This window comes from Mus pahari, chromosome 15 (assembly GCF_900095145.1).
Source record: "Mus pahari chromosome 15, PAHARI_EIJ_v1.1, whole genome shotgun sequence".
Lineage (NCBI taxonomy): Eukaryota > Metazoa > Chordata > Mammalia > Rodentia > Muridae > Mus > Mus pahari.
The window spans coordinates 16024070-16050615 of NC_034604.1; the positions used below are offsets into that span (position 1 = coordinate 16024070).

The window sequence follows — 26546 nt, forward strand, 5'->3', positions numbered from 1 at the left end:
TTAGAATATCCTAGATACAATTTGCAAAATACATGAAACTCAAGAAGAAGGAAGCCTGAAGTGTGGATACTTTGCTCCTTCTTAGAATGGGGAACAAAATACCCGTGGAACGAGTTACAGAGACAAAGTTCGAACCTAAGACAGAAGACTTCCCCACCTGGGGATCCATCCCATATACAACCACCAAACCCAGACACTATTTCATATGCCAGAAATACTTTGCTGACAGGACCCTGATATAGCTCTCTCTTGTGAGGCTATGCCAGTGTCTGGCAAATACAGAAGCGGATGTTCATAGTCATCTATTGGATGGAACAAAGGGCCCCCAAAGGAGAAGTTAGAGAAAGTATCCAAGGAGCTGAAGTGTCTGCAACCCTATAGGTGGAACAAAAATATGAACTAACCAGTACCCCCAGAGCTCGCGTCTCTAGCTGCATATGTAGCAGAAGATGGCCTAGTAGGCCATCAATGGGAAGAGAGGCCCCTTGGTCTTGCAAACTTTATATGCCCCAGTACAGGGAAACGCCAGGGCCAAGAAGTGGGAGTGGGTGGGTAGGGGAGCAGGGGCGGGGGGAGAGTATAGGGGACTTTCGGGAGAGCATTTGAAATGTAAATGAAGAAAATATCTAATAAAAAATTGAAAAAAATGGATCGATTTGCATTCTTCTACATACTAACCACCTCTGTGTCATCACCGTTTGTTGAAATGCTGTATTTTTTCCACTGGATGGTTTTAGCTCCTTTGTCAAAGATCAAGTGACCATAGGTGTGTGGGTTCATTTCTGGATCTTCAGTTCTATTCCATTGATCTAATGGTCTGTCACTGTACCAGTACCATGAAGTTTTTATCAATACTACACTTTAGTACATCTTGAGGTCAGGCATGGTGATTCCACCAGAGATTCTTTTATTGTTGAGAATGGTTTTTGCTATCCTAGGGTTTTTGTTATTCCAGATGAATTTGCAAATTGCCCTTTCTAACTCAGTGAAGAACCAAGTTGGAATTTTCATGGGGATTGCATTGAATCTGTAGATTGCTTTTGGCAGGATAGTCACTTTTACTATATAAATCCTGTCAATCCATGAATATGGGAGATCTTTCCATCTTCTGAGATCTTCTTGGATTTCTTTCTTCAGAGACTAGAAGTTCTTATACAGTTCTTTCACTTGTTTAGTTAGAGTTACACCATGGTATTTTATATTATTTGTTACTATTGTGAAGGGTGTTGTTTCCCTAATTTCTTTCTCAGCCTGTTTATCCTTTGTGTAGAGAAAGGTCACTGATTTGTTTGGGTTAATTTTATATCCAGCTACTTCACTGAAGCTGTTTATCAGGTTTAGGAGTTCTCTGGTGGAATTTTTAGGGTCACTTATGTATACCATCATATCATCTGCAAATAATGATAATTTGACTTCTTCCTTTCTAATTTGTATCCCCTTGACCTCCTTTTGTTGTCTAATTGCTCTGGCTAGGACTTCAAGTACTATATTGAATAGGTAGGGAGAGAGTGGGCAGCCTTGCCTAGTCTCTGATTTTAGTGGGATTGTTTCAAGTTTCTCTCCATTGAATAGATATTAGTTTCTCTCCATTAAGTGGATAATAACCCAGAAGCTTGGAATACCTGACATATAATTTATAAACCAAATGAAAATCAAGAAGAAGTAATACCAAAGTGTGGATACTTCATTCCTTCTTGGAAAGTGGATCAAAATATCCATGCAAGGAGTTATAGAGACAAAGTGTGGAGCAGAGACTGAAGGAATGACCATACAGAGACTGCCCCACCTGGGAATCCATCCCATATCACCAAGCCCAGACACTGTTGTGGATGCCAACAAGTGCTTGCTGACAGGAGCCTGATATAGCTGTCTCCTTAGAGGCTCTGCCAGTGCCTGACAAATACAAAAGTGGATGCTCACAGTCATCCATTGGACTGATCATAGGGTCCCCAATGAAGGAGCTAAGGAGCTAAAGGGGTTTGTAGCTTCATAGGAGGAATAACAATATGAACTAACCAGTAGCCCCAGAGCTCCCAGGAACTAAACCACCAACCAAAGAGTATACGTGGTAGGACTCAAGGCTCCAGCTGCTTATGTAGCAGAGGATGGGCTAGTTGGACATCAGTGGGAGGAGATGCCCTTGGTCCTGTGAAGGCTCTATGCCCTAGTGTAGGAGAATGCCAGGGCCAGGAAGAGGGAGTGGGTGAGTTGGTGAGCAAGGGGTGGGGGGAGGGGATAGTGGGAATGGGTTTTCAGAGGGGAAACAAGGATTGGGGTTATCATTTGAAATGTAAATAAAGTAAATATCCAATAAAAGGGGGGGGTAAAGAAACAGTCTCTTTTACAGTTCCGTCTAGCTTATCCTTGTAAAGCACCTAATAGTTAACAAGGACATTATATTCAAAAATTGTCACTTCCTCACAATTTTATATATATGGAACATTTTCACCATAAAAATTACCCTCAAGCCAAATTTTTTATTGGATCCAGATGAATAAAAATATTGTCAAAATTCACTTTAAGTTGATAATCTTTAGTAGTGCCATAGACCATAAATACATGTTTGCTTATTTAACTTTTCCATTTTGAAAGTTTTTGAAAACATTTCCTTGGAAACTGAAGTTCATATTTTCCCTAAGGATGAAGCTAAAACTAGCTGTAAAAAAACTAATCACTATGTTTAAAAATAATTATATTCATATTTTTAACTGTATACTATAGCTTTTTGTATCAATGCTAAAGTCTGATTATGAGTGTGTATTTTAGGATTTGCTCTTACGAAAAATTCAATTAGGACTTGAACACCTCTTATTTGAAAAATATATTTGCCAAACCGTTGGAGGGCCCACTCAAATTAACTGACCCTCAGTTCAATATAAAATAATGAATGAAAAAAGTATAATTTTTAATTATACATTTTACCATGTCTTAAATAAGTATACAGACACATTACTTTGACATGTGGATATCAGTGTTTTCAAAAATAACTGCAATTTTTAGATTAAAAACAACTTAATATGTCCAGGTACTTCACCACAAGTTATGTGCAACACTCAAATCTGGAACTTACACAGAACTGTGCTCAATAACACGTGCTTTAATGTCAGAGAAATAGCCGAAGAACATTTAGTGCCACTAATCTACCCCACACCAGTGTTGTTTGGTTTTATTTTTATTATGTGATTTTATTTATTCAGTAATATAGACTTTAAAACTTTTAAAGTTGTCAGGAGGCAGATGGATTATGGAGTTCGAGGCCAGCCAGGTCTATAAAGTGAGTTCCAGAACAGCCAGGGCTACACAGAGAAACCTTGTCTCAAAAAACCAAAACCAAAACCAAAACCAAAACCAAAACCAAAACCAAAACCAAAACCAAACAAACAAACAAACAAAAAACACTTACAGTTAACTACTGTGACTGCTTTTTACAGGTGGTGCTTGAAGTTAACAGCGAATTTCAAATCCAGGTAAGATTTGAAACCTATTTTTTTCCAGACTGATAAACAAAAGGGCCAGGCACAGTAGTGCATGCTTGCAATCCTAGCACTCCCAAGGCTGAAGCGTGAGGATTGTGGAAAAGAGGCCAGCTTGGGCTACATAAAGAAACCCTGTCTCAAATCACATAATAAACCAATAAGAGAAAATTTAAAAAGGAGAAAGAGAAAATGGGGGAAGAGCAAGAGAGAGAGAGAGAGAGAGAGAGAGAGAGAGAGAGAGAGAGAGAGAGAGAGAGAGAGAGCAGAACAAAGGAGAGTTGACTTGACCATGAGAACATGTCCTCAAGAAAACCCTCAATTCTTCTAAATACAAAATCACTACAATGTTATAGTGGCAAATACTAAAATTATCAGAATTCCTAATTTTCCACTTAATCATCTATCTTCTCTTCCTGACATAATTACTCNTCCTCCAAAATCTCCAGTGAAATGACAATAATAAGTAAGAGTTAACAGACACAATATTTTAGGTAAGAGATCATAATGCCAAAACTGGTACCATCAAGTGGCATTCCATCAGAAGGCAGAAACGAGAATGGATCAAGTTCGCTGCAGCCGGTCACGAAGGTGAAGACAACTCAAAGACAAACCCAATTGCCAAAGTAAGTGGGAACCCAGAGCATGAGTCTGAACAGCACAATGGAGAGAGCACAGGTCTGGAAGAGTCCGGTTTTCCTGTGCGTTGTGAACACATAGTGCTGAAAAGTTATGGCCTAAAGGCACCTCCCCATTCAAACTATGAAAACCAAAATTCCTAAAGGGATAAACCAAAAAAGTTGGGTACTTGGATAGCGCACTCCATGTTGATTCACCTCATTGGCAAAAGTAATGCACATGAACATTTGTTAGACTAGACTCCAAAAAGACCATGATTTACAGGATTCAACATATATAGAGTATGTGCTCTTTCTGCTGTATAAACTATCAGAAATTAATACCTATTTGGCCATATTTGTAAACATCCAGAGCTTGCCTCATTCATAACCTCAAGTTCCTCTCATTTTCCCTATCTTCCTTTTTCATACACAAAAGCACAAACTCAGGACCTACTCCCTACATTCACAGAGATTCATACCCACAGACATAGATACACACAGAAATGCAAAAACAACCATTCATGCAGATACACATGGCAACTTTGAAAGATTTATTTATATTCATTAACTATTTATTTTGAAGAAAAGTCATCCTTTATTGAGGTGGTTACTTTCCTTCTCCTTCCCTCTTCCAAAATTAGAAGTCTCAAATAACCTGTTATTATAAAATCCATTTCAATATTTTTCTGAAACTTTGTACTTTTAAAGTTATTTTTAATTTAAAAACCAACATTATGTGATAACTGCCTTATGAAACTGTCTAAAAAGAATAGTTCTAGACAAAGAGCTAGCATATAGTCCAAAATTAATAGTAAAATAAAATTATAAATTTTTAATGATTATGACATCTATGAACAAAGACTTCTTAGGGTGACATTTGTTTATTATTTGGTAGACATAGAAATGGAATTATTTTATTACATTGCTACTTATCATTAAAAATTCAGCACTGACCATGTATCTACTGTTCCAAATACCTTTCCCTGTTTTTAAAAACTCCTAGGTGATGTCATAGACAGCACATTCAACAGTTCTTGGGGAAGACAGTTGTCATCTGTAGCATGCAGAAGTTCACATAATGACCCTTGTAACATCTTCACCTGTGTCTTTATACAGATTCATTCAGACTGTGCTGCAAACCAACCAGTGACATACCACATCTCTGGAGTGGGAATTGACCAGCCACCTTATGGAATCTTCATTATTAATCAAAAAACTGGTGAAATCAACATAACATCCATTGTTGATCGTGAGGTCACCCCCTTTTTCATTGTAAGTGGACTTTGTGTCTTTTTGTCTATATGCGATAGAAATTATTCTTGGAAAAATCATAGACCATACCAGATTTGATTTCAAGAGTCTCAATATTGGGCCTTCTGAGATCTTTCTTAATTCATTACCCCAATAGATGAGAAAATAGTAATAGAGAAATGTTCCCCTTATGTGTTAGCAAAAATCCTAGTTTACATCAGCTCCATAACAAATTTGAATATTTGTTTGGAAGTAGAAATCTTTAGCTTTTAATTGATCTTCAAAAGAGAAAAATCAGTGGAAATCGATACTTGCTTTTTTTCCATTAATTAACTCATTTACTTTCCATCAGAATCAGAGTTTTCCCTCACAGTAGCCTCTTCTGCTATGTTCCCCTACCTTTCTCCTTTAAGTTCACTGCCAAGGGATGAACCTGGAGCTCCTGGAGGACAATTGTTCCATGGGACCATAATTCATTATATTCAGGCGCTTCTGAGCTCTAAATGAACTTCAAAAACACACTCATCCTTAACTGGCCTTGTCTCTCTCTTTTATTCCTTCTAGAAACTGTCTCACAACTTCAGCAGGCTCTCTTCTATCATGCCACCTCAGCTCTCTTTAAGAAACTAATCCCAAACAGAGCCACCTATCCTGATGACTCCCATACATACACATAGCACTTTCTCTTCTGGCTGAGAAATGTTCATCACTGAGTCTAAAAGCAGGATCAGCTTTCTGCTTTCCTAGAGCTCTCCCCTGGCATGGTTGTTATTTAACTCTGGATGAGCCTTATTCACTGACCTACCTTTTTCCTTATGTTCTCCTTATCTATTGACTGCCTCCATTTCCATTAATCACATGGTTAACATTTTTCATTAAAAAAATAAAATAAAATAAAACCAAACTTTCCACAGATCTTGCAGTCACTTCTATTAAAATCCCATCAAAAATCCGAGGATGAAACTCAGTGATTAAGCATTTGCCGACTGCATGAAAAGACATGGGTTTGATTCCCAGTTCTGAAAAAGAATCATATTCCAAGTTATCTTTAAATAGTCCTTACTTTTTGCTGCCTTCATTCACACTGCTTGTCTATATTCCTAGAATTACTTTAACCATTAGCCTCCTAGTCCAAATCTGTATTCTTAACTTCTTCCCTCTGTGGTGTCTCCCAACAAGTCAGCAAATTAGTCGAATTTGGGACACAACTTGGTGTGGTCACTCAGACCTCTGCGAAATAATGTACATTGCATGTCTTCACAATGGAAGCTGTAATGATAAAATAAATAGCCACATAGCTACCCCATCACTTAAGAATGCCATTTATTTTTCAAAGTGTTCCTCTGACACTCTCTGACACTCTTTTCCTTGATTTCAATCATAGACTATGCAATATTCCTTTTAACTAACATATCAACCTGTTCTGAAGCTTGAATTTTATGATCTTCTTTGCCTTTTATTCTTGATGGTATATGTTGTTTGTGTCAATATTTTAATGGGAAATAATAATACTTTGTTTTCCCTTAAGCATGAGGTACCAAGGGAAAGCCTCTGTTCTATAAAAGTTACAAACACATGCCTTGCTACAGATCTTTTCTTTCCTGTCTAGATCTACTGCCTAGCACTGAATGCACAAGGTCAAGACTTGGAGAGTCCACTGGAGCTTAATATCAGAGTAATGGATATAAATGACAACCCTCCCAAGTTTTCAATGACTAAATTTCTAGGACAAATAGAAGAAAATTCTAATGCAAGTGAGTCATGTGCACTATTCAAGAACCAATGTGTTTATGACTAAATTGCTGTTGCTAGTCAACAGGGCTGAGCTGTGGTAAGGTAAACAGCAGCTGGGAGAAACTGTAGAAAGCATCCATTACCAACAACTCAGGGAAGAATTGCAGTGTCAGCCCAGGAGCACCTACAAAGCAACAAGTGGGATTGAGACTCATGCCTCATGCCCTAGCTCCTTGTAGATTCTTAGTACATCCCAACAGGATCTCCAAGTACATACAGGATCATAGAAATGGGAATTTACTCCCCACCCTAATGTGTTTGAAAGGCAATCCCACTCACATATGTTATCAAAATTATTCCTTTAAATTTATTTTTATACAGACATAAGTAATGGACCTCTTTATGGGAGTACATTATTCAATACAACACATAATAACCAAACAAGGATCAAGAGCATTCTGCTGTCATTAACCAGTAAGCCCTGAAGAATTCCATATTCTCCTTTTGCATCATTTCAAAATATATCATAGATTGATACTCCATTCTGCTGGAGAAGAACTCAAAAGGGCTCATGCATTTTAACTTTGATCACCACTACACAAACAAAGCTAGACACAGAAAAACAAATCTCATTGATTCTCACTCATTTCCAAAGCACACTTGCAGAGGATGTGGTGAAGAATGCCCAGTAGAAACTGGGGAGAAGTTAAGTACTGGAATAGAACAACAGAGTTGATTATTTTAAGTCACTCAAAGATATCAAAGTCAAATAATCTGTTTCAATGCTTAGAGTTTTTATCTTTTTTTTAATTGGATATTTTCTTTATTTATATTTCAAGTGTTTTCCTCTTTCCAGATCTCACCTTTAGGAAATTCCAAATACCATCCCTAATCCCCCCGTCTCTATGAGGGTGCTCAACCACCCACCTACCCACTCCCATCTTCCTGCCCTGGCATTCCTCTATACTGGGGCATCGAACCCACTCAGGCCAAAAGGCTTAGAGCTTTGCTTTAAAAGAATGGTTACAAATGAATGCCAAGAAATCCTTGCTGCCCCTTTTTATTCTAGCTATAAAAAATGTAGTCATCCCTCTTTATCTGGTTTGGTTCTAGGACCTCTAAAGATAAAGAGATCTATGAAGTTCGTATCTTTTTACAAATAAAGTCTTGCTTACATAAACTCACATACATCTCTTCACAGATTTTTGATTATTTCTATATGGCAATAATGCCCAATTCATTGAAAATATCATATAAATATTTATCATCCTGTAGCTCCTAACATGAAAAAGTCTTTATGTACTCAGTCAGATGTAATGTAAGTTCTCTGAATTTTTACCCACTCATTATGGGCTCAATTGTGAGCATGGAACCCATAGCCCCAGAGGGCCAATTGCAATGGTTCTTTTTGTTCAAGTTGCTGGTTTATACACTGGAAATGTGTTGTAAATGTAATTCCATATGGCTCACCATAAATACTCGATGCATATCTCTCGAATGTTTCTAACTGGTGGCACTAAAAGTATATTCCACTGTAGCATTTTTATTTTTTAAAGGACTCCGACAGTCTCAGAATAGAGTTGCTACCCTGTGACTTTCTGTACCTAAAAATTTAATTACCAAATACCCAGTAACCTAAGTGAGACAGTACATATTATTGAAAATTGAATAAAGATATGAAGATGAGAGGGAAGAGAAGAGGGAAGAGAAGATAACACAGGGGGAAAGAAGCAGAAAGAGAAGGGATGGGATGTCCTGTATGACTGGAACATTATGTCAGAAAAAACTTAGAGAGTAGAACCACATCCCAGATGATGAATTAATGTCAACAACTTTGCATGCCCACGAATGTCATTTATGAAAACTATATACTAGATTACAAAAGAAGATAAGGACAAGGCAGTGTGTGTGGTCAAATGAAAGTTTCATACATGTCCCTAGTTACACAGAACCTATTCAAGAGTCAATTCAAATCCAAATAACAATGGTACTTATTAAATGTTCAAGATGAACAATAATATTTATATAAAGTGCATTATTCATTATAAGCATTAGGAAACATTCTCATTTGATACTAAATTCTCATGTGAACTTTATAAATATGGTGTTATTACCATTCTCATTTATAACTGTGGAAAGTAAGGACAAGATCTTATGGCTATAAATAAGGTTGCATAGAACAGTTGAGAAAAACATTATTCATGGTTAAGTGCTATTTAACTTAACCATAAGCATCTTGTTTAAAACAAGACATGTTAGAAAAATAAATATTCAGAACAACAGGCTTCCTTTTACCCTTCTGTAATGTCTAGACACATTTTTAACTGTGGTCTTTTTATTAGGGCAATAGTAGAGAAAGAAGCTATTATATTGGTATATTGGTGTTGTACAAAGAAAAGAAAGTTAAATGCACACTGTATGGACACAGAGAGCATATAGGACTGCAAAAACGTTCATTGTCCAATTCTGCCAACTGCCCTTGATTTCTAGACACACTGGTAATGAAACTCAATGCTGCCGATGCTGATGAGTCAAATAACTTGAACTCAATAATTGCCTTCAAGATCATAAGACAGGAGCCTTCTGACTCACCAATGTTCATCATCAACAGAAAAACTGGAGAAATCGAACAATGAATAATTTTCTAGACAGAGAGGTAATCCTTCATCTCTTCATGGATTTTTATTCATTGAAACTGGCTCTAAAGTACTTAAGAGAAAGAGAAACTAAAAAAATGTAGTCACACATTGTATGTGTGGTCCTGTGCATGCTAAAATATTCTTGTGAAAGTCAAAGGACAAATTCTAAGAGTTGTATGTCTCCTTGTATCAAGGGGATGTCTCTCAAGAAGTCAGATTTATGGTAAGTGCATTTAACTGCTGAGCCATCTCACCAGCCCTATTTATACTAAAAAATGAATTTAAAACATTTTTACAAACAATATATTTTGATCATATTCTTTCCCATCTTCCAAATCCTCCCAGATCTTCCTCATCTCCCTTCCCTCCCTACTTCATTCTCCTGCCCCCTCTCTCCTACCTCCTTCTCAAAAGAAATCAAAGATCAAAACAAACTGATAAGAAATAGTAAGATAAATATTATTAAAATAATACATTCATACACACACACACACACACACACACACAGGAGTCTGGTTAGTGTAAGTACTCCTGGACATGGACCATTCCCTGGACTGTAATTGATATATGGAATCCCACTGGAGAAAGCGGTTTTCTCTTTCCCAGCAGGAATTACTTGTAAATAGCTTCTTGATTAAGGGTAGGACTTTGTGTTCACTTCTCCACAGGGCAGGGTTTTGTCTCTTTTAAACCTATACAGGTCTGTGGATGATTTACTTAAATTTCCTTATTGATTGGTTTGAAATACACCTTTAGAGAAAGGGTATGGTTCTCTAGCCTTTTCCTTTTCTCTCAGATCATTTTACATAGACCAAAAAAATATGTTACCATCAAAATAATTTTAGCAGTAAAGTTCTCTAAGAAAGGGAGTCATAAATGACGGCCCTTCACAATCACTGAGGATTCCTGGGACCATGAAGAGAAGTACTAAAGTTATATTCATAAATGGGAATTATTATGTTTATGCAAAAGTCTAAGGATGCTTCCATAGCTCTTACCAACTTCTAAAAGTGGAGTCACCACTGAATAGAATCAAAGTAGAAACATCATCAGTGACTCCATCCCCACTCTCCACTTCCACTAGACACCTCTGTATTTGTCTTACTCAGAGGCTTATGGCTCATAGCACGTATCTTTAATGAACCATATCTTTCTCCTCTTAAATGTTCTGGCCTGTCTTACGATTTATACCCTTCTCCTCTCTCTGGGCACACAATGAATAAGAAAAGAAGTCATTAACAAAACTGTTACATCTTTGAGAGCATGCTGGGTAAGCGTCACTAAGAATAGATGCCACAAATTCCATACTGAGTGATGTGCGATCTGTAGATTTTCACCTTCTTTTATATTATTATTATTTTCTTTATTTACATTTCAAATGCTATTCCAAAAGTTCCCCATATCCTCCCCCTGCCCCTGCTTCCCTACCCACCCACTCCCACTTCTTGGCCCTGGCCTTCGCCTGTGCTGGGTCATATAAAGTTTGCAAGACCAAGGGGCCTCTCTTCCCAATGATGGCCAATTAGTCCATCTTCTGCTACATAAGCAGCTAGAGACACGAGCTCAGGGGGTACTGGTTAGTTCATATTGTTGTTCCACCTACAGGGTTGCAGCCCCCTTCAGCTCCTTGNGTACTTTCTCTAGCTCCTCCATTGGGGNCCCTGTGTTCCANCCAATAGCTGACTGTGAGCATCCACTTCTGTGTTTGCCAGGCACTGGTATAGCCTCACAAGAGGCTGCTATATCAGGGTCCCTTCAGCAGAATCTTGCTGGTATGTGCATTAGTATCTGGGTTAGCAAAACTCTCAATTACCANAGATGGAGAAACCAAAGTATTCCATGACAAAACCAAATTCACACAAAATCTATCCACAAATCCAGCCCTTCAAAGGATAATAAAGGCAAAGCATCAACAAAAGGATGGAAACTCCATCCTAGAAAAACCAAGAAAGTAATCCTTCAGGAAACCTAAAAGAAGATAGCCACAAGAACAAAATCCCAACTTTAACAACAAAAATAACAGGAAGCAATTACTTTTCTTTAATTTCTCTTAACATCAATGGACTCAATTCCCCAATAAAAAGACATAGACTAATAGACTGGCTACACAAACAGGACCCAACATTTTGCTGCTTACAGGAAACCCACCTCAGGGAAAAAGATAGACACTACCTCAAAGTGAACGGCTGGAAAACAATTTTCCAAGCAAATGGTCCAAAGAAACAAGCTGGAGTAGCCATTCTAATATCAGATTTTCACCTTCTGTTACCTTGTCTTCTATGGGGGATTTATGTAGGTATTGAGCCAGTGTTTGAAAAGACCTCTACGTAAAACAAACTGTCTATGCCTAGTGTGTGATTGCCCATAATGTGTCTTTTTCAGCAATATAGCCAGTATTCCCTTGTGGTGAGAGGCTCAGACCGTGATGGTGGACCAGATGGCATGTTTGCAGAGACCGAATGCAGTATCACCATCCTGGATGTCAATGACAACATCCCATACTTGGAGCAGTCATCTGTAAGCAGTCCTTCTTAAGGATTAGATTCCATGACTTTACATCCCAATTCTTATAGGAACTCATTCAGTTTTCCAGTGCACCTGCTGTATTTGCTATCTACAACATCACAGTAGACACATACTTTCTCTTGAATTGCTTTTACAGTGGGAAAAGTGGATTTGAACAAAGTATGCAAATTATAAGCAGGGATGTTGTTTCTGAATGGTTAACTATGAACATGATACAGACATCCTGGTACAGGATCTCTCCTGTGCTTTGCTGATACTTTGCCTCTTGTTCCAGTATGACATCGAAATTGAAGAAAACGCACTTCACTCCCAGCTAGTGCAGTTCAGAGTCTTTGATTTGGATGAAGAATTCTCAGACAACTGGAAGGCAATCATTTTCTTTATCTTTGGAAATGAGGGAGATTGGTTTGAAATAGAAATGAATGAAAGAACAAATGTAGGAACTCTGAAGGTTGTCAAGGTATGGTATAATTGCCCTAAATCATTTGTTTTGCTGGTCTTTTCTATTTCACAACATCAATTTAAAATGATATTAGCATTTTATAAATGAGTTTATGAAATAAAAACAGTTACTTTGCTTTAAAATTATGTAAAATACAGAAAGCTCTAATATGAATGCATATGCTTATATAATCTCTGAAAAACAAGCATTAAAAATTTGAAATTCTTTTTATCAATTCAATTCTTTCTGTACTGGCAAGTTTTGTGTCAACTTGACACAGCTGGAGTTATCACAGAGAAAGGAGCTTTAGTTGGGGAAATGCCCCCATGAGATCCAGCTGTGGCACATTTTCTCAATTAGTGATCAAAGGGGAGAGGCCCCTTGTGGGTGGTGCCATCTCTGGGCTGGTAGTCTTGGATTCTACAAGAGAGCAGGCTGAGCATGCCAGGGGAAGCAAGCCAGTAAAGAACATCCCTCCATGGCTTCTGCATCAGTTCCTGCTTTCTGACCTGCTTGAGTTCCAGTCCTGCATCCTTTGGTGATCAACAGCAGTATGGAAATATAAGCCGAATAAACCCTTTCCTCCCCATCTTGCTTCTAGGTCATGATGTTTGTGCAGGAATGGAAACACTGAATAAGACACTTTCCAAACATCAGGTTTGGGGAAAGCATTTCTATATAAGAGGGCTTCAAACAAGAAAGTATGATTAACCTTTAAAGTCAACATTTTGTTACATTTAGATATTTGCTTCATCACTTTTAATTACATGTGCACTTGAGTATAGTCTCCTCAGACACCTTAGGTGTCAGATCCCCTCAAGCTGAAATTATGTGCAGTTATGAGCTGCCCAGTGCTGCCCTAGGCACTGAGCTCTGGTCTTCTTCAAGACTATTATGTGCTCTAAATCATTAAACCATCCCTCCTGCCTCTAAGTCAATAATTATATAATATTTTTAAAACCAGATTTTTAAATGTACCATGCCAACATTGAGATGCTAATATCATGCTTTAGAAATACTTACCATATAAATTAAAAGTTGATTTTTCCCTCCAGGATGATAAAATTAAATCATTGTAATTCTGCCAGTGAGCTTTTATGGGTTTAAACTGTGATTATCCTAGAATTATAGAACCTTCCTATTCTCATTTCATTGTCACTGCTGGCCAAGGTTGATTTTGGTTCTCCTTTGTATCAACCGTTCACCACATTTACATTCAATAAGATGTCCCCTGCAGTGTAAGGTGAAACCCTGACTCATTAGAAGCTGAGAGTGAGGTTTTCCTCCTGGTTAAGTCTTTAACAATTGCTGACAATTGTATGTGATGCACACCATATGAATCATTCGGGACACAATCCAATCCCTCTTCATCTAACTCTTACTTCCATCCCTCCTGCAGGGCCTGTCCATTCCCTGGGGACTTTGGCCCTTCGTGGAGACCCAGGGTTCTGCTAGCTTCATCACTCTGGTCTCTCTAGACTTAACCTTAATCCTACTGCAGTCTGCCTTTCAGAATAACCTTATGAAGCATATTTCCAATGGACTCAGCCCCTTAGGGAAATGTGGTCTTATGCCTCCCATTTCTCTTAAAATTTTATTCACTGAAAGTGTTGTTTCCATTTGCTTGAAACAGTTTCTAGATGCTTCTCATCAGCTCCTCCAGCACCCCTTGCAGATTAAGTTGTACCAAATCTATATTGCAGACAAAGAGATGGAGCCTCAGAAAGCATGCAACCTGTCTTAATTTTTATTGTTAGTAAATGACACACTCATTTAAACTTAGGTTTCCTTATCTATTAAATTTTTTTTTCTGGTACTATCTAAAATTGGATGCTAGGGAAATTATTCTGAATCTATTTACCTTTAATTTTATGTTACTCTAAAAATTAGTCAACTTATCTGTTCTTAATATCTCTACCAAAAAACTAGGATATTTCTCCCTGGTACGGTAGTATACATCAATTCCTCTATTGTGATTATGAAAAGTAATATGATTTTTATATAAAAACTGATTATGTACACACACACACACACATATATATATATATATAATCTACACACACACATATATGCTAATTGATGTTTAAAGTTTCAATGAAAATTAATCCTATAATCTCAGAACTTTCTATGACAAGGAGAGCTCAGTGTATGAATATTTGTACTTAAAATATTCATAAAAATTCAGAAAAGGTAAATTTGGCAAATGTGTAACACATCAGCATTCTGGATAATTCTACAAAGTGTGGATTTGGATATCAGCTTCTATAAGAAAACTTGCTACTTGATTAAATTATAGTATAAAATAATTTTAGAACATATAGAAGAAAAGAAGGATTTTATGTATATATGTGCATACACACACACACACACACACACACACACACACACACACACACAGATGTATAACATTGCCATTCAAAACATCACACTGAAGTGAGTATTTTAAATAGTTCTTCAGGAATAATGCTAATTAAATCTCTAAAATATCTGACTAATACTTTGTTATAAAAGAGCTACTTTTTCAGAAACATGAAATGTTATCAGCTAACAAATTGTCTTTGCACTGAAAATATATTAATTGAATCATATGTTAAATTTAAGCAATTAACTGATTTGGTGAGCAATTAGAACTCATATCCCAAAAAAGCTTTTAACCTTTTTAACAAAAGATCCAGGAAAACTAGATTTCCCCCTTACTCTGCTTGCATGTGACCTTGAACTTAGTACCCAGCAAGTAAGACTGGACTGGGTAATCATGGGGATTTGTGTTCAACCACATAACTGAAACAAGAACATACTAAATGACTTGGAGTGGTCTCAAAGTATTTCTCTATCCTCTGAACTGTTTTCTTACAGTATGACTAATTATCTCTGTGTGTTCTAGCCCCTAGATTATGAAGCCATGAAGAATCTACAGCTTTGTATTGGTGTTCGAAATGTAGCTGAATTCCACCAGTCAATTCTTTCTCAATATAGACTCACAGCAACTATGGTCACTGTGACTGTGGTAAATGTCATCGAGGGTTCTGTGTTCCGGCCAGGTTCAAAGACATTTGTAGTAGACAGTAGAATGGAAGTGAATCACACAGTGGGAGAATTTTTAGCTACAGACTGGGAAACAGGTCGAGCTATAAACAAGACCAAAAATGTTAGGTAAGAATGGCATTTTCCAACTAAAATGGTAACCTTGGGAGATTATGAGAAGGGAGAGGGAAAGAATGAAAGCAACACTTTATATGCCCTAGTACAGGGTAACACCAGGCCAAGAAGTAGGAGTGGGTGGGTAGGAGAGCAAGGGGGGGAGGGGATAAGGGATTTTCAGGATAGCATTTGAAATGTAAATGAAGAAAATATCTAATAAAACATTGGAAAAATTTAAAAAAAAAAAAAAAAAAGAACTGTTTGGGAGAAGGAAGGGAGCCAGTCAGGAGGACGGGCAGCATGAGGTGGGTGGGTGGGAAGAGAAATGAATGAGCAGAAAGTGTATTTGACAAAGTGTGTTTTCAGACACAGATGAAAAGACACAAGAAACCCATTATTTTGTATACTAACCTTACAAACGGAATTTTACAAAATCTCGCTTGAAAGACAGCTTTAATTTCTATTATTTCTTTTAGATACAGTTATGTAATGGGGGATAATCCAGAGAACCTGCTGGCTGTTGACTCAGGCATAATAACTTTAAGAAACAGAGTTACTATGGAACAATACCAAAGGCTTAATAAGAGATATGAAGGAACAGTGCTATCAATACATGGTAAGAAATCAATTTAATTTTCAGAGAAAACCAAGTATAAATATTCTATGACAATTTAAATTTTTATTGTAAAAACAAAATCCTCTTTTCAGTCTCCCTGTGGATAGAAGGAGAAGGGGCAATGTGAGAAAGGATTTGTAAGGGTATAGAGGAGGTGGGGAATAGAGGAGGTAGGGGGCTGTGATTGGAAAACAAGTGAATTTGAAAAGCTCCTTTTGAATAGAAGTTGTCCTGCTGAAATGAGCACTGTATATTCAAACTGTCCTGTCCCATCATTTACTGCTTACTGGATCCTAGAAGAGCTACCACACCCATCTACAACTCAGTCTTCTGCAAAATAGGAAAATAACAATATATGCTGGTAATGGTTAAAAAAAATGAAAATAGTAAGACATGTAAAAGCAGCATGAACATCATTGGTTAAAAAACAAAAGAAAATAGTAAGACATATAAAAGCAGCATGAACATCATTGAATGCCCTGTAAGGACAGATAATCAGACTTTAAACTATGTTGCACATCTCCAGAGGTTTCATTTCCTCTATTCACAAATTATGAACTGAATCTTAACTCAATAAATGCTAGCCATTGTGCCAGGCTTTAGGGCTCTGTCAGTGAAAGGAAGACTCATATCTATAGAATAGGACAAAGCAAACTCAGTTCGTTCCCTTATTCTTATCTGTAATCCCACTAATGATAATCTCTGGGGAAGCACTAAGTATAAAAGGTGAACAGAGATGTTCACACCCGTGTCATTACCAGTTACTACTGAAAGCAGTATCAGCAGGTAACTAAGGAGGGAACTATAGTCCATGTGATGTAAAATCATGGACCCACCATGAACTATGTGAGTTAAAGGTGTGCAAAGGCATGAAAAAGTACATACAATTTAAAATAAAACCTCAAAACCCATTTGAAGTTGGATGAACCACAAGTTCATATCAATGTATTATAAACAGGCAACATGGGCCTTATCACTAAGGACAACTGATATTGAAGGAACCTAGAAGGTTATCCCTTAGGTACTGATACTATGGAATAGCTTCTGCTTTTGTTTCACATCTTTCTGTATACTGAATTTCTGAACCTACATAAAATATCTAACTGGCAACACTATAAACTATCCAGTAAACAGTTCTGCCAGTAATAATTTTAAGGTTAGTTATAATAACATAATCACTGATTGTCTTAAAAAATGAGTGGAAGTTCTAAGAAGATAGCTGTATCGATGAAGCAATTGCTTTCCAAGGATAAGAGTCGCTAGAAACCCCACAAGCAGCTGGGCATGGGGGACACCTGTAATCTGTTAATTGCTAGACTGTGTGCGGACAATAGTTTCTTCCACTGTCAACCTTGTTACAGATTCCCTTCAGAGGAGCAGCACTGGAACAATCATCATTGAACTTTGTGGCTTCTGGACTATTACTGAACATCCCACAACACCCACTGAGAAACCCCCAAACCCCACAGGAACAGTGACAGTCCATCAAAGTCCAACCATCACTCCAACCTGTCCACCTACCTGTAACATCTCAGGCGGATGCAACGTTCACCTTGGTCTTGCTGGCATCAAGCTGCTCATCATGGGGTTCCTAGTCTTAGGATGTAAGTGTTTCAATCTTTCTTTTGACATGTGTCTCTCAAACAATATGGGAAAAGAAATCAGTCTATGTGTTCAGCTTAACAGTATGTGTCCTTATGCATTGCCTAACCAGTTGTTCTGAGTGTTGCTGTTCTTGTTTACCTCACAGCACCTCTAGTTGAGGAGAGGTCCCACAATGAAGGCTATGGCACATCTGGGGCCACTACAGTAGCCTTAGTCATGAACAGAAAGACAAACATATAGAATCCAACAGATGTTTCTGGTGGAATTTAACATTGCCCTAAATCATGACAGAAACTGGAGTGGAAAGCAGGGAGTATCTTGGTGCCTACCCACTGTCATTTAGTTAATATGAACATTGAAATTTGCAGCTGAGCATGGTGGCACACATCTACCATCTAAGCAGTTGGGAGGTTGCCATTTTCAAATGTAGACTCATAAAATATTGGGAGTAAAACAATCTTCACATATTTAATCAATTAACTGCAAAATGTACATTGAAAGAACTCACATACAAAATTTTAAAATATTTTTCTACTTTCATTTCTCTGTTTAAATATATTTACTTTTATTTTATGTGTCAAAGGTTTTTTTTTTCCCTACTTGAATGTAAATATAAGCACATGGGCCTGATCCACGAACTCCTTGTAAGTGAAGCTGTGGATGGTTGTGAGTCACAGTGCAGATGCTGGGAACAGAATCTTAACCCTGTGACAGTGCTTCACCACCCCACAAGCCCCTCCTCACTTGGTCTTAACAAGTGACCAGCTACTTCTTCACTAGGTTTTCTCTGACTTTAAGTAACCCACCTTTTGGAATGGCTGGCACTGCTGGGTTAAGTGGGGTTGGTGGCATAGGCAGCAATGGCCTTGTTAGCACCACCATGGGTGCTGGTGGCACTGGGCTGAGCATGGGAGGGACAGCCACTATTGGCCACATGAGGAGTGCCTCTGACCATCACTTTAGCCAGACGGTTGGATCTGCCTCCCCTAGCATGGCTCGAAGTCGAATCACAAGGTACAATACGGTACAGTATACCAAGTAGTCATGGTCCCAGAGTATTGTTCACCACCATCTCAGTGACTTACATCCAACTCCTGCCCCCCAAATCTAACAGGGCAATTTATGGTGCAAAGCAGGCTACGGCAGACCTATGGAGTAAGGAAGAGCCAGTAACAGTGAAAGTAACACATGGAAACATCACCATTGGGAAGAGTCCTCCCCAGCATTGGTAAACTTTTTTCTTATATAATAATGAAGGTGACCTTGAGGTAGAATTATAAGCTTGGGGAGATTTTAGATTAGAAGAAATAGTTAAGACTTATAGAATCCATTTATTATCTTAATTCCATATTCAGGGAGAAGATAATTTTGCTGTCACAATGTTTACATATGTTTTCTTTCATCTTTCTTAGCTTCTACTTATTCTATGTTACTGGCTGGACTCCTCTTCCAAATGTCTCCTAGTGACATTACAGAGCAGCCATATAGATGAAAACAGTGATAAAGCTTGCATTTTAAACTTTTTTGTAGACAGGGGTTCCTATTTACAGATTTAATTCTGTACCAAGAATGCTAAAATAGCGATAAATCAGGCATCAGGCCTAAGTATGTTGCCCACCCTCCCCTCAATGCCTGGCACTTTCTGAGAACCACATAAATGAGAATATTAGCTTTGTGGACAGTGAAGGCCCCTAGATCCTGCATCCCTGTCATCTACACTTTTACCTCAGCAACTGTAAACCTATGAGGTAGTCCTCAGGAACTACCCCATGATTCAGTTGAAGTTTCTTAGCAACCATTTAAGATAAAAACTTCATAATCTACCCATATCCTGGCTATTGTTATTATAAAAACCATGCAGCACATGTCTCTTTGAGAAGCCCACACCCATTCTCTCTGGAGTACCTTTTTCTTTCCCTCAGTATCCCTGTCTAGGAACTGATATTCTCAAATCTATTTGAAAATGTCTTTTAATAAACTTCAGCTCTGCTTCACACTAGTTCATGTTCGAGTTGTTTTCTGTGACAAAAACCAATGATCAAGCTCTACCCAAGATGGGCTCCCTAAGAAGAAAAAAAAAATCTCAAGATGCTGTGGATATGAGCAAGGAACAATGTCTCCAACTTCCCTTTTCATCCCTGACCTGTGCAATTGGCAAGACATTGTATACTCAAACCACAATATCCTGCCCTTGACGAAGTGGGCTGGGGGCTACTTCATAATGAAGGTTGCTCTCATTTCAATGTCAGGAGTTGCCATAGCCTTTCCTTATCTGTTTGTTTAGTTTTAGTTTTTTGTCTTTTACTAGCATATACTAATTAAAGGAATAGTGAGATTCATTATGCTTTGGGATATATATATATATATATATATATATATATATATATATATATATCCATATATAGAGATACTTTTCAATGATATTTAACCGTCCTCCCATTACCCTCTCTAGCCCCAATCCCACCCTCACTAATCTCCTTCCTCTTCTCCTCTAGCTTCCTTTCTACTTTCATGCTGTGAGTGTGAGAGTGTGTTGAGTATGAATGAGAGTATGGTGAGAATTTGAATAAGTGTGAGTGTGGGGGTGAGAGTGTGTTGCTATGTTTGTGACTGTTTATGAGTGTGAGTCTGTGTGTGACTGTCAATGTGAATGTGCGTGGATGAGTGTTTGTGTGTGTTTGAGTGTGTACGTGTGTATATGTATGTATGAGTATGTGTGAGTGAGTGTGTATGACTGTGTGTATGTGTGTGTGAGTGTGTGTGAGAAATTATGTGACTGCCTGTGTGAGTATGTGTATGCATGACTATGTGTGTGTGTGTGACTGTGAATGAGTGTGAGAACATGTACGTGTGAATTTGAGTGTGTGTGCGTGCATGCAAGAGTTTGTGTATGAATGTGTGTGCCTCTGCCTCTGTGTGTGTGTGTGTGTGTGTGTGTGTGTGTGTGTGTGTGTCTGTGTCTGTGTCTGTGTCTGTGTGTTTTTCACTGGGATTGGCTCTATGAGCTTAAGTGAGGTTTGTTTACAGGAGTATGAGCACTTTACTAACAACTGTGCTACTGAAGAAAATATATCCCCCTCTCCCACCAAATATTAAGCATGTATAAATCCTCTGGTTGTGGGGAGATAGGAGACCTCACTTGTCACTCACCCTTCCAAGACAAACTGTTGACAGGCTCATTCTTATCCAGATCTTGTTGATGTAATTACAGCTCCTGTGAGTTCAATGGCTGTTATGTCTAGAAGTCACTGTTTTTACCATTCCCTACTCCCCACTCCTCCATCTCCTATAATCTGTCCATCTCTTCTATGACACGCTGTTCCCTGAGCCTTGAAGCAGGTATCCTGCTTATGGCTAAGAATCCACCAGCTCTATTTCCAGTCCTTGGACCAGTTATGTATCTGTGCAGTCAACACTGAACACTACTTCTCTGACCAAAAAGGGACACAGCACTAATCTCCAGATGGGAAAATAGATACACAGCAGATTTTGTCTATTTCATGTAATGACAGATTTTGCACTAGGTCCTGTGACTTCCTGGCAACAGGCTTTTCATTGGATTTACAGTGCCACAAAAGTCCACACAGTCTGTGACAGTCCTGGCACTGCTCAGAAGTCTAGAACAGCATCTTTCTTCTCTCCCATCTACTGCAGTGCTCTCCTTTTTTCTGTGCAGCCAAGGATGATGTTGAGCTCCAGATCTTCTTTCTCCCACATCCAGCATGCTGGGTTTACAGGTGTGTCCATCATGCTAAATTTCTGTGGGATGGGGACTGAACCCAGGGCTTCATGCATGCTGAGCAAGCAACCTATCAACTGCACTGTGACTCAAGACAGCCTCTTGAGTGTGTGCCACTGTAAACCCAAAACACAAGCTACATGCTGCAATACACAATAGCACGAAGTAAATATTCTAGTTTCAAAGGGGGGAGTAGAGACACAGCAAGAAGAGACTGGACCAAAGCAGGAGTGAAACTCAGAATAGCAAATACCAAATATTATACCTACAGATACAGTATCTACTTGAATGTCCAGTGTCTGAGGCTCACGATGACATCACTGGGGCTCCAAAGATGTGAGTAGTCCCAGCCCTTCAGCTCTGCCTCCTGTAGCAGTTATGTCTGTGTAGGAGAGGTTCCATTCTGTGGCTGAAACTTTCCTCTACAGACATCCTGTAAGTGGGGCTTGGGGGTGATGCTACTGCTCCATGCTTCTGTCAGCAGCTAAAGGAATTCTTTTGAGAGAAAAAAAAATGTGTTTGGGAATCAGAATGTGCTATCTAATAAAATTGGGTGTTCTGGGTATCACCCCAACTCAGTTTACTTCAAAGGGGCCTCAAGTAGAGTCGAAGGAGTATCTTGGAATATCTAAGAGTTCTTATAAGGATGCCCTTCATTACAATCTGTGTACTGTTTCATGAGGCCCAGAAGTAGGGTACAGATAGCACTAAAGGGGTTTCTCTCTCACGAAAGGGGGTCAGTGGCACTCATTAAACATTACATGACTCTGTGGGCAGAAAACAAAGACAAGCAAGGAAAGAACAGAGCAACTGAACAGCCATTGAGGAAACTCACCAACAATGCTTCTTATAGATGCTGAACATTGCTTCATAAATGGTGAACAATGCCTCATACAGATGCTGGGCAAATCCACAATGACATCAGCACTGGTAGAAGCAGAAACACTCCCCCAAGCTAGCTCCTGCAGTGCCTAGCAGTGCTTTTCTGAGATCTCCACCCAGAAAAAGCGCAAGTCTTGGTTTTCCCTCAGCAAAGAAGTTTGGGATGCCAGACTGGAACAGAGCTGGAGTTGAGTAGAAAACTTTTTAACAGATTTCAAAATGGGGGCTAACAGAAGGAGACAGGCTCAGAAAAGGAACAAGAGATATCAGGGAGGTTTCTCAAAGGACAGTCAGGGTTCAAGAGTATATGGGGACTTCTCAGGAGAGGGATGGGGTTTGTTATCCCCAGAGACACCGGTGTTGGTGGCTTCAGAGGTTGCATGTCAGGGATCTGCTGGGAAGACTTGGTTTGGGGAGGAATTGAAAAAAAAAAAAAAACGGTTTTGGAAAATTATAGAGTATTTCCTGACCTGCATTAGATGCTGTAATTCCTGGTATGTTCAAACACTAGACTCAAGGGCTGCAAGAGAATTGCCTATATTGTAAACAAAGGAATAGTCTTGTAAGATTCCCAGAAAAAATGTCTAAGAAGAGGATGAGGACACAGTCCAAGTCAGCCAGGAAAACCTAAATTGGAAATTTCCTTAAGAAACAGTTAAGAACAATGAGAATATTACAATGATCAAAACATAATGGAAATGCCAAGTGTGGTGGTACATACCTTTAAAGGTGCTACTTCCTGGCCATGACTTGATGTCTGAATTCAAATAAAGCATGGAAGAGCTGGCCCTGCCACTCGTCTGCTGAGTGAAGGTGAGGGCCAGGGATGAAGAGATGCCCTTCGGACACAATCACCTGAGGTAAACAGGAGACCTGGCCCTGTTGTCATGAGAGTGGGAGAGTTGGCCCTGCCAGTTGCTGGCTGTGACATTGGATGAGCTAGCCACAGCAGTGCTGGAGAGCTTGCTCTGGTGGTGTAGGTATAGGAGAACTGACAGGCTAACCAGCCCAGACAACTCAGGCCGAGATGCAGGGTTTTGAGTTGGCCTACCCTGACATCTACCACATCATTGAACTGCTGGAGTATGACAATAGGCTGGTCGTACAAATCCAAAGATGTAGATTCTCCATGACACAGGGCAACAACAAAATATACGAGAGAAGTCCTGAAGAGGATCCATATATATATATATATATATGTGTGTGTGTGTGTGTGTGTGTGTGTGTATAGATAGATAGATAGATAGATAGATAGATAGATAGATAGATGGAAAAAAAGAAAGGCCCCTCTTAGCTAATAGTCTCAGAGGTTTCAGGCAATGGTTACTTCATACTGTTGTTTGTCCTATGGCAAGGCAGACCATCATGGCAAATGCTACATCCAATCCAGTTAAGTCGGCTTGGTAGTCCTAAAAGCCTGGAAGCTGTCACGAGGCAAAGAGTTTCACAGGAACTTAGCCTCCTGTAACCTTGGCATTCCCATAGCCCATATACTCAAACCCTGTCCCTGCATTAGTCTGGTGTATGGATCCGTGTGCTCTCTTTCAGTATTGTTTTATTATAAGCGCCTTTAAGGATAGATTTTTGACATATAACTAAGCCTCCACCAGTGTTCCAATGGTTCCTAGAAAGTCCTTGAGCCACCTACCCTGAGCTTGGAATGTTACCTATTCAGTAACATTCAAATTCACTTCTAGTAGAGACAGTGAAACTAATTAGGCATTACAATTCACTTGAATAGAGCTAGAAAAGCTCAGGGTTATTCTACATAGTAATTACTTAGGACAATAGCCGAGTCACACCCAAACACAGGAATACACAATGGCCTAGGAAATAGGTGGGTTGAAGTATTATTCATGAAAGGGTTAGTAGAACAGAATTCCCCTCGTGCAGGTTTTTCACTAGGCCCAGAGGAATAGCGTAATCGGGTATTGACTAAAGGACCCCTGGTGGTGATTTTAACAATAGACTAGCATTGTATCAGAGCATTCACCTGGCTCCTGTGTTTAGCTGATCTTAATTAAGGTTTGCTTCTATTCTCAGTTGTAAACACGGCCTAGCTCCCACCATCTTTTTATGTATGCATTTTCTTTGTTTTGTGTTAAGAACCAGTGTACCTTGGCAAATGTATTCACCTAGTCTTCTTGTTTTTCATCTGTATTATAAGACTAGTGCTCGATTTGACAAATTACATTCAGATACCACACTCCTTTGTGTTCGTATTTGTTTGTCATTCGCCAACTCCATGCCCACCTGTAACAGGAACTCTGAAATTTTCTCAGCAGATTAAGGGAGGCCGACTGGGGCTGGTCCACGGCAGGCAAACACAGTGGTAGATGCTACTCACCACACTGTGGTCTGAAAACTAAGAGACAGAGACAGAGACAGAAAGGCACCCGGGTATACAGGTGTACAGGTGCTTAGGAGACCCTCTCAGGCCACTCCGTAGATAAACTGGACACACTTCCTACAGGTTGCATCACTTGCCTGTCAGGTCACTACTTAAAAACTGACTCTCCAACATACACACTTTTGGAGGATATTTAGAATACAAACATAATTAACAATATATTAAAAACTGCCTAAATAATGAGGCAAATTTTATTTAAACAAAAAACAAACAAAAAACCCCAACAACTTATAAAACTCTCTAAATGCTGTTCACTGCAAGAAAAAAGATAGAAGTTTTTCCTCTACAACGATGCATGTCAAAATATTCTTCCATCTTTGTTCTACTCATGATAGATATGTAATTTTTGAACTTCCCCTTGGTTCTTGGAGCAAGCAGAGGTCATCCTATGCAAAGTAGAAATGAATTTTATGGTTCTCATCCACACATAGCGTTATTCCACACTGCCGATTAACACATTAACTCCTGTGTACAATGCCTTCTGCAAGCTGGAGCTGAGAGTTCATTGCCCTCAAAATTAGCAGCTTCCAATAAAATTAAAAAGGCAAAGGTGAGCCTGCGAGAATTCAATTCAAGGGAGGCCTGGAGTCTGCTTCCCTGGGAAGACTGTCCTGTGAAGACTATAAACTTCTCTCTCTGAAGCAAGGACAAGATTCTCAGAAGACACATGATATGCTTTATAAGTCAGTACAGCCAAGAACAGGTTAAAATCGAATAAAATCTCAGGTCAAAACAATCAGGAAGGAGATGCTATGAGTGAGAATAAAAAATAAGAAATAAAACCTATACTTACTTACTATCATTCAAAATATATTAATGTGTAGAAAACAACATATCTATGCCCAGTGCCATAGACCTTAACAAATATAAAATATATTAAAGGTTAGACAACCTAGAAAGTTGAAAAGAATTACTGCTCAGAGGAGGATCTAATATCTCCTAGCTTTGTTACATAAATATATATAATTTAACCTCCCATAAAATAAAACAAGAAATTTTTAATTAAGAGAAATTAATTAACTCAGTAGAAAAAAAAACAGAGCAAGTAAGAGGTACTGGTGGAATCAGATGTAAATGTCATTTAACCTTGCTGTCACCCTGGCATAGCATACTTAACTTCAGACAAGGATGTAATCTGACAACAGTCAACAAACTGAAATGCAAATTGGGATAGGCTTTGAAAATGTGAATAAACTGTGACTGCTAGACAGCAAGACCTGATAATAATGATCAGTGAAAGACCCCCGAAGGGAGCCCCCCCCCCCCGCTCCAGTCTTGGGAAGGACGCGCACCCAGTAGGACGCTGAAACCGACTTGCTGTAAACACACGAGGAAGTTTATTGAAGACAGGACAAGACAAGAGCTCAGGCCAGCATGCTGGGGTCAAAACTCATATGCCACACAGGGGTAGAGGAGTTTGACCCCGACCTGAATTTTTACAGAGCTTATAAAGGAGAAAACCACAAAC

General features: G+C 38.8%; 1 protein-coding gene across 1 annotated transcript in view; it reads left to right on the plus strand.

Annotated features, from left to right (window-relative positions):
- Dsg1 (desmoglein 1) overlaps positions 1-26546 on the plus strand; it is a 113661-nt gene that overhangs the window by 77872 nt on the left and 9243 nt on the right. The window contains 11 exon segments of the mRNA XM_021215033.1: positions 3432-3467; positions 3968-4099; positions 5210-5365; positions 6954-7098; positions 9569-9700; positions 9703-9734; positions 12100-12234; positions 12518-12703; positions 15570-15838; positions 16303-16442; positions 17804-18046. Of these exon segments, the coding sequence (XP_021070692.1) occupies positions 3432-3467; positions 3968-4099; positions 5210-5365; positions 6954-7098; positions 9569-9700; positions 9703-9734; positions 12100-12234; positions 12518-12703; positions 15570-15838; positions 16303-16442; positions 17804-18046 (1606 nt within the window).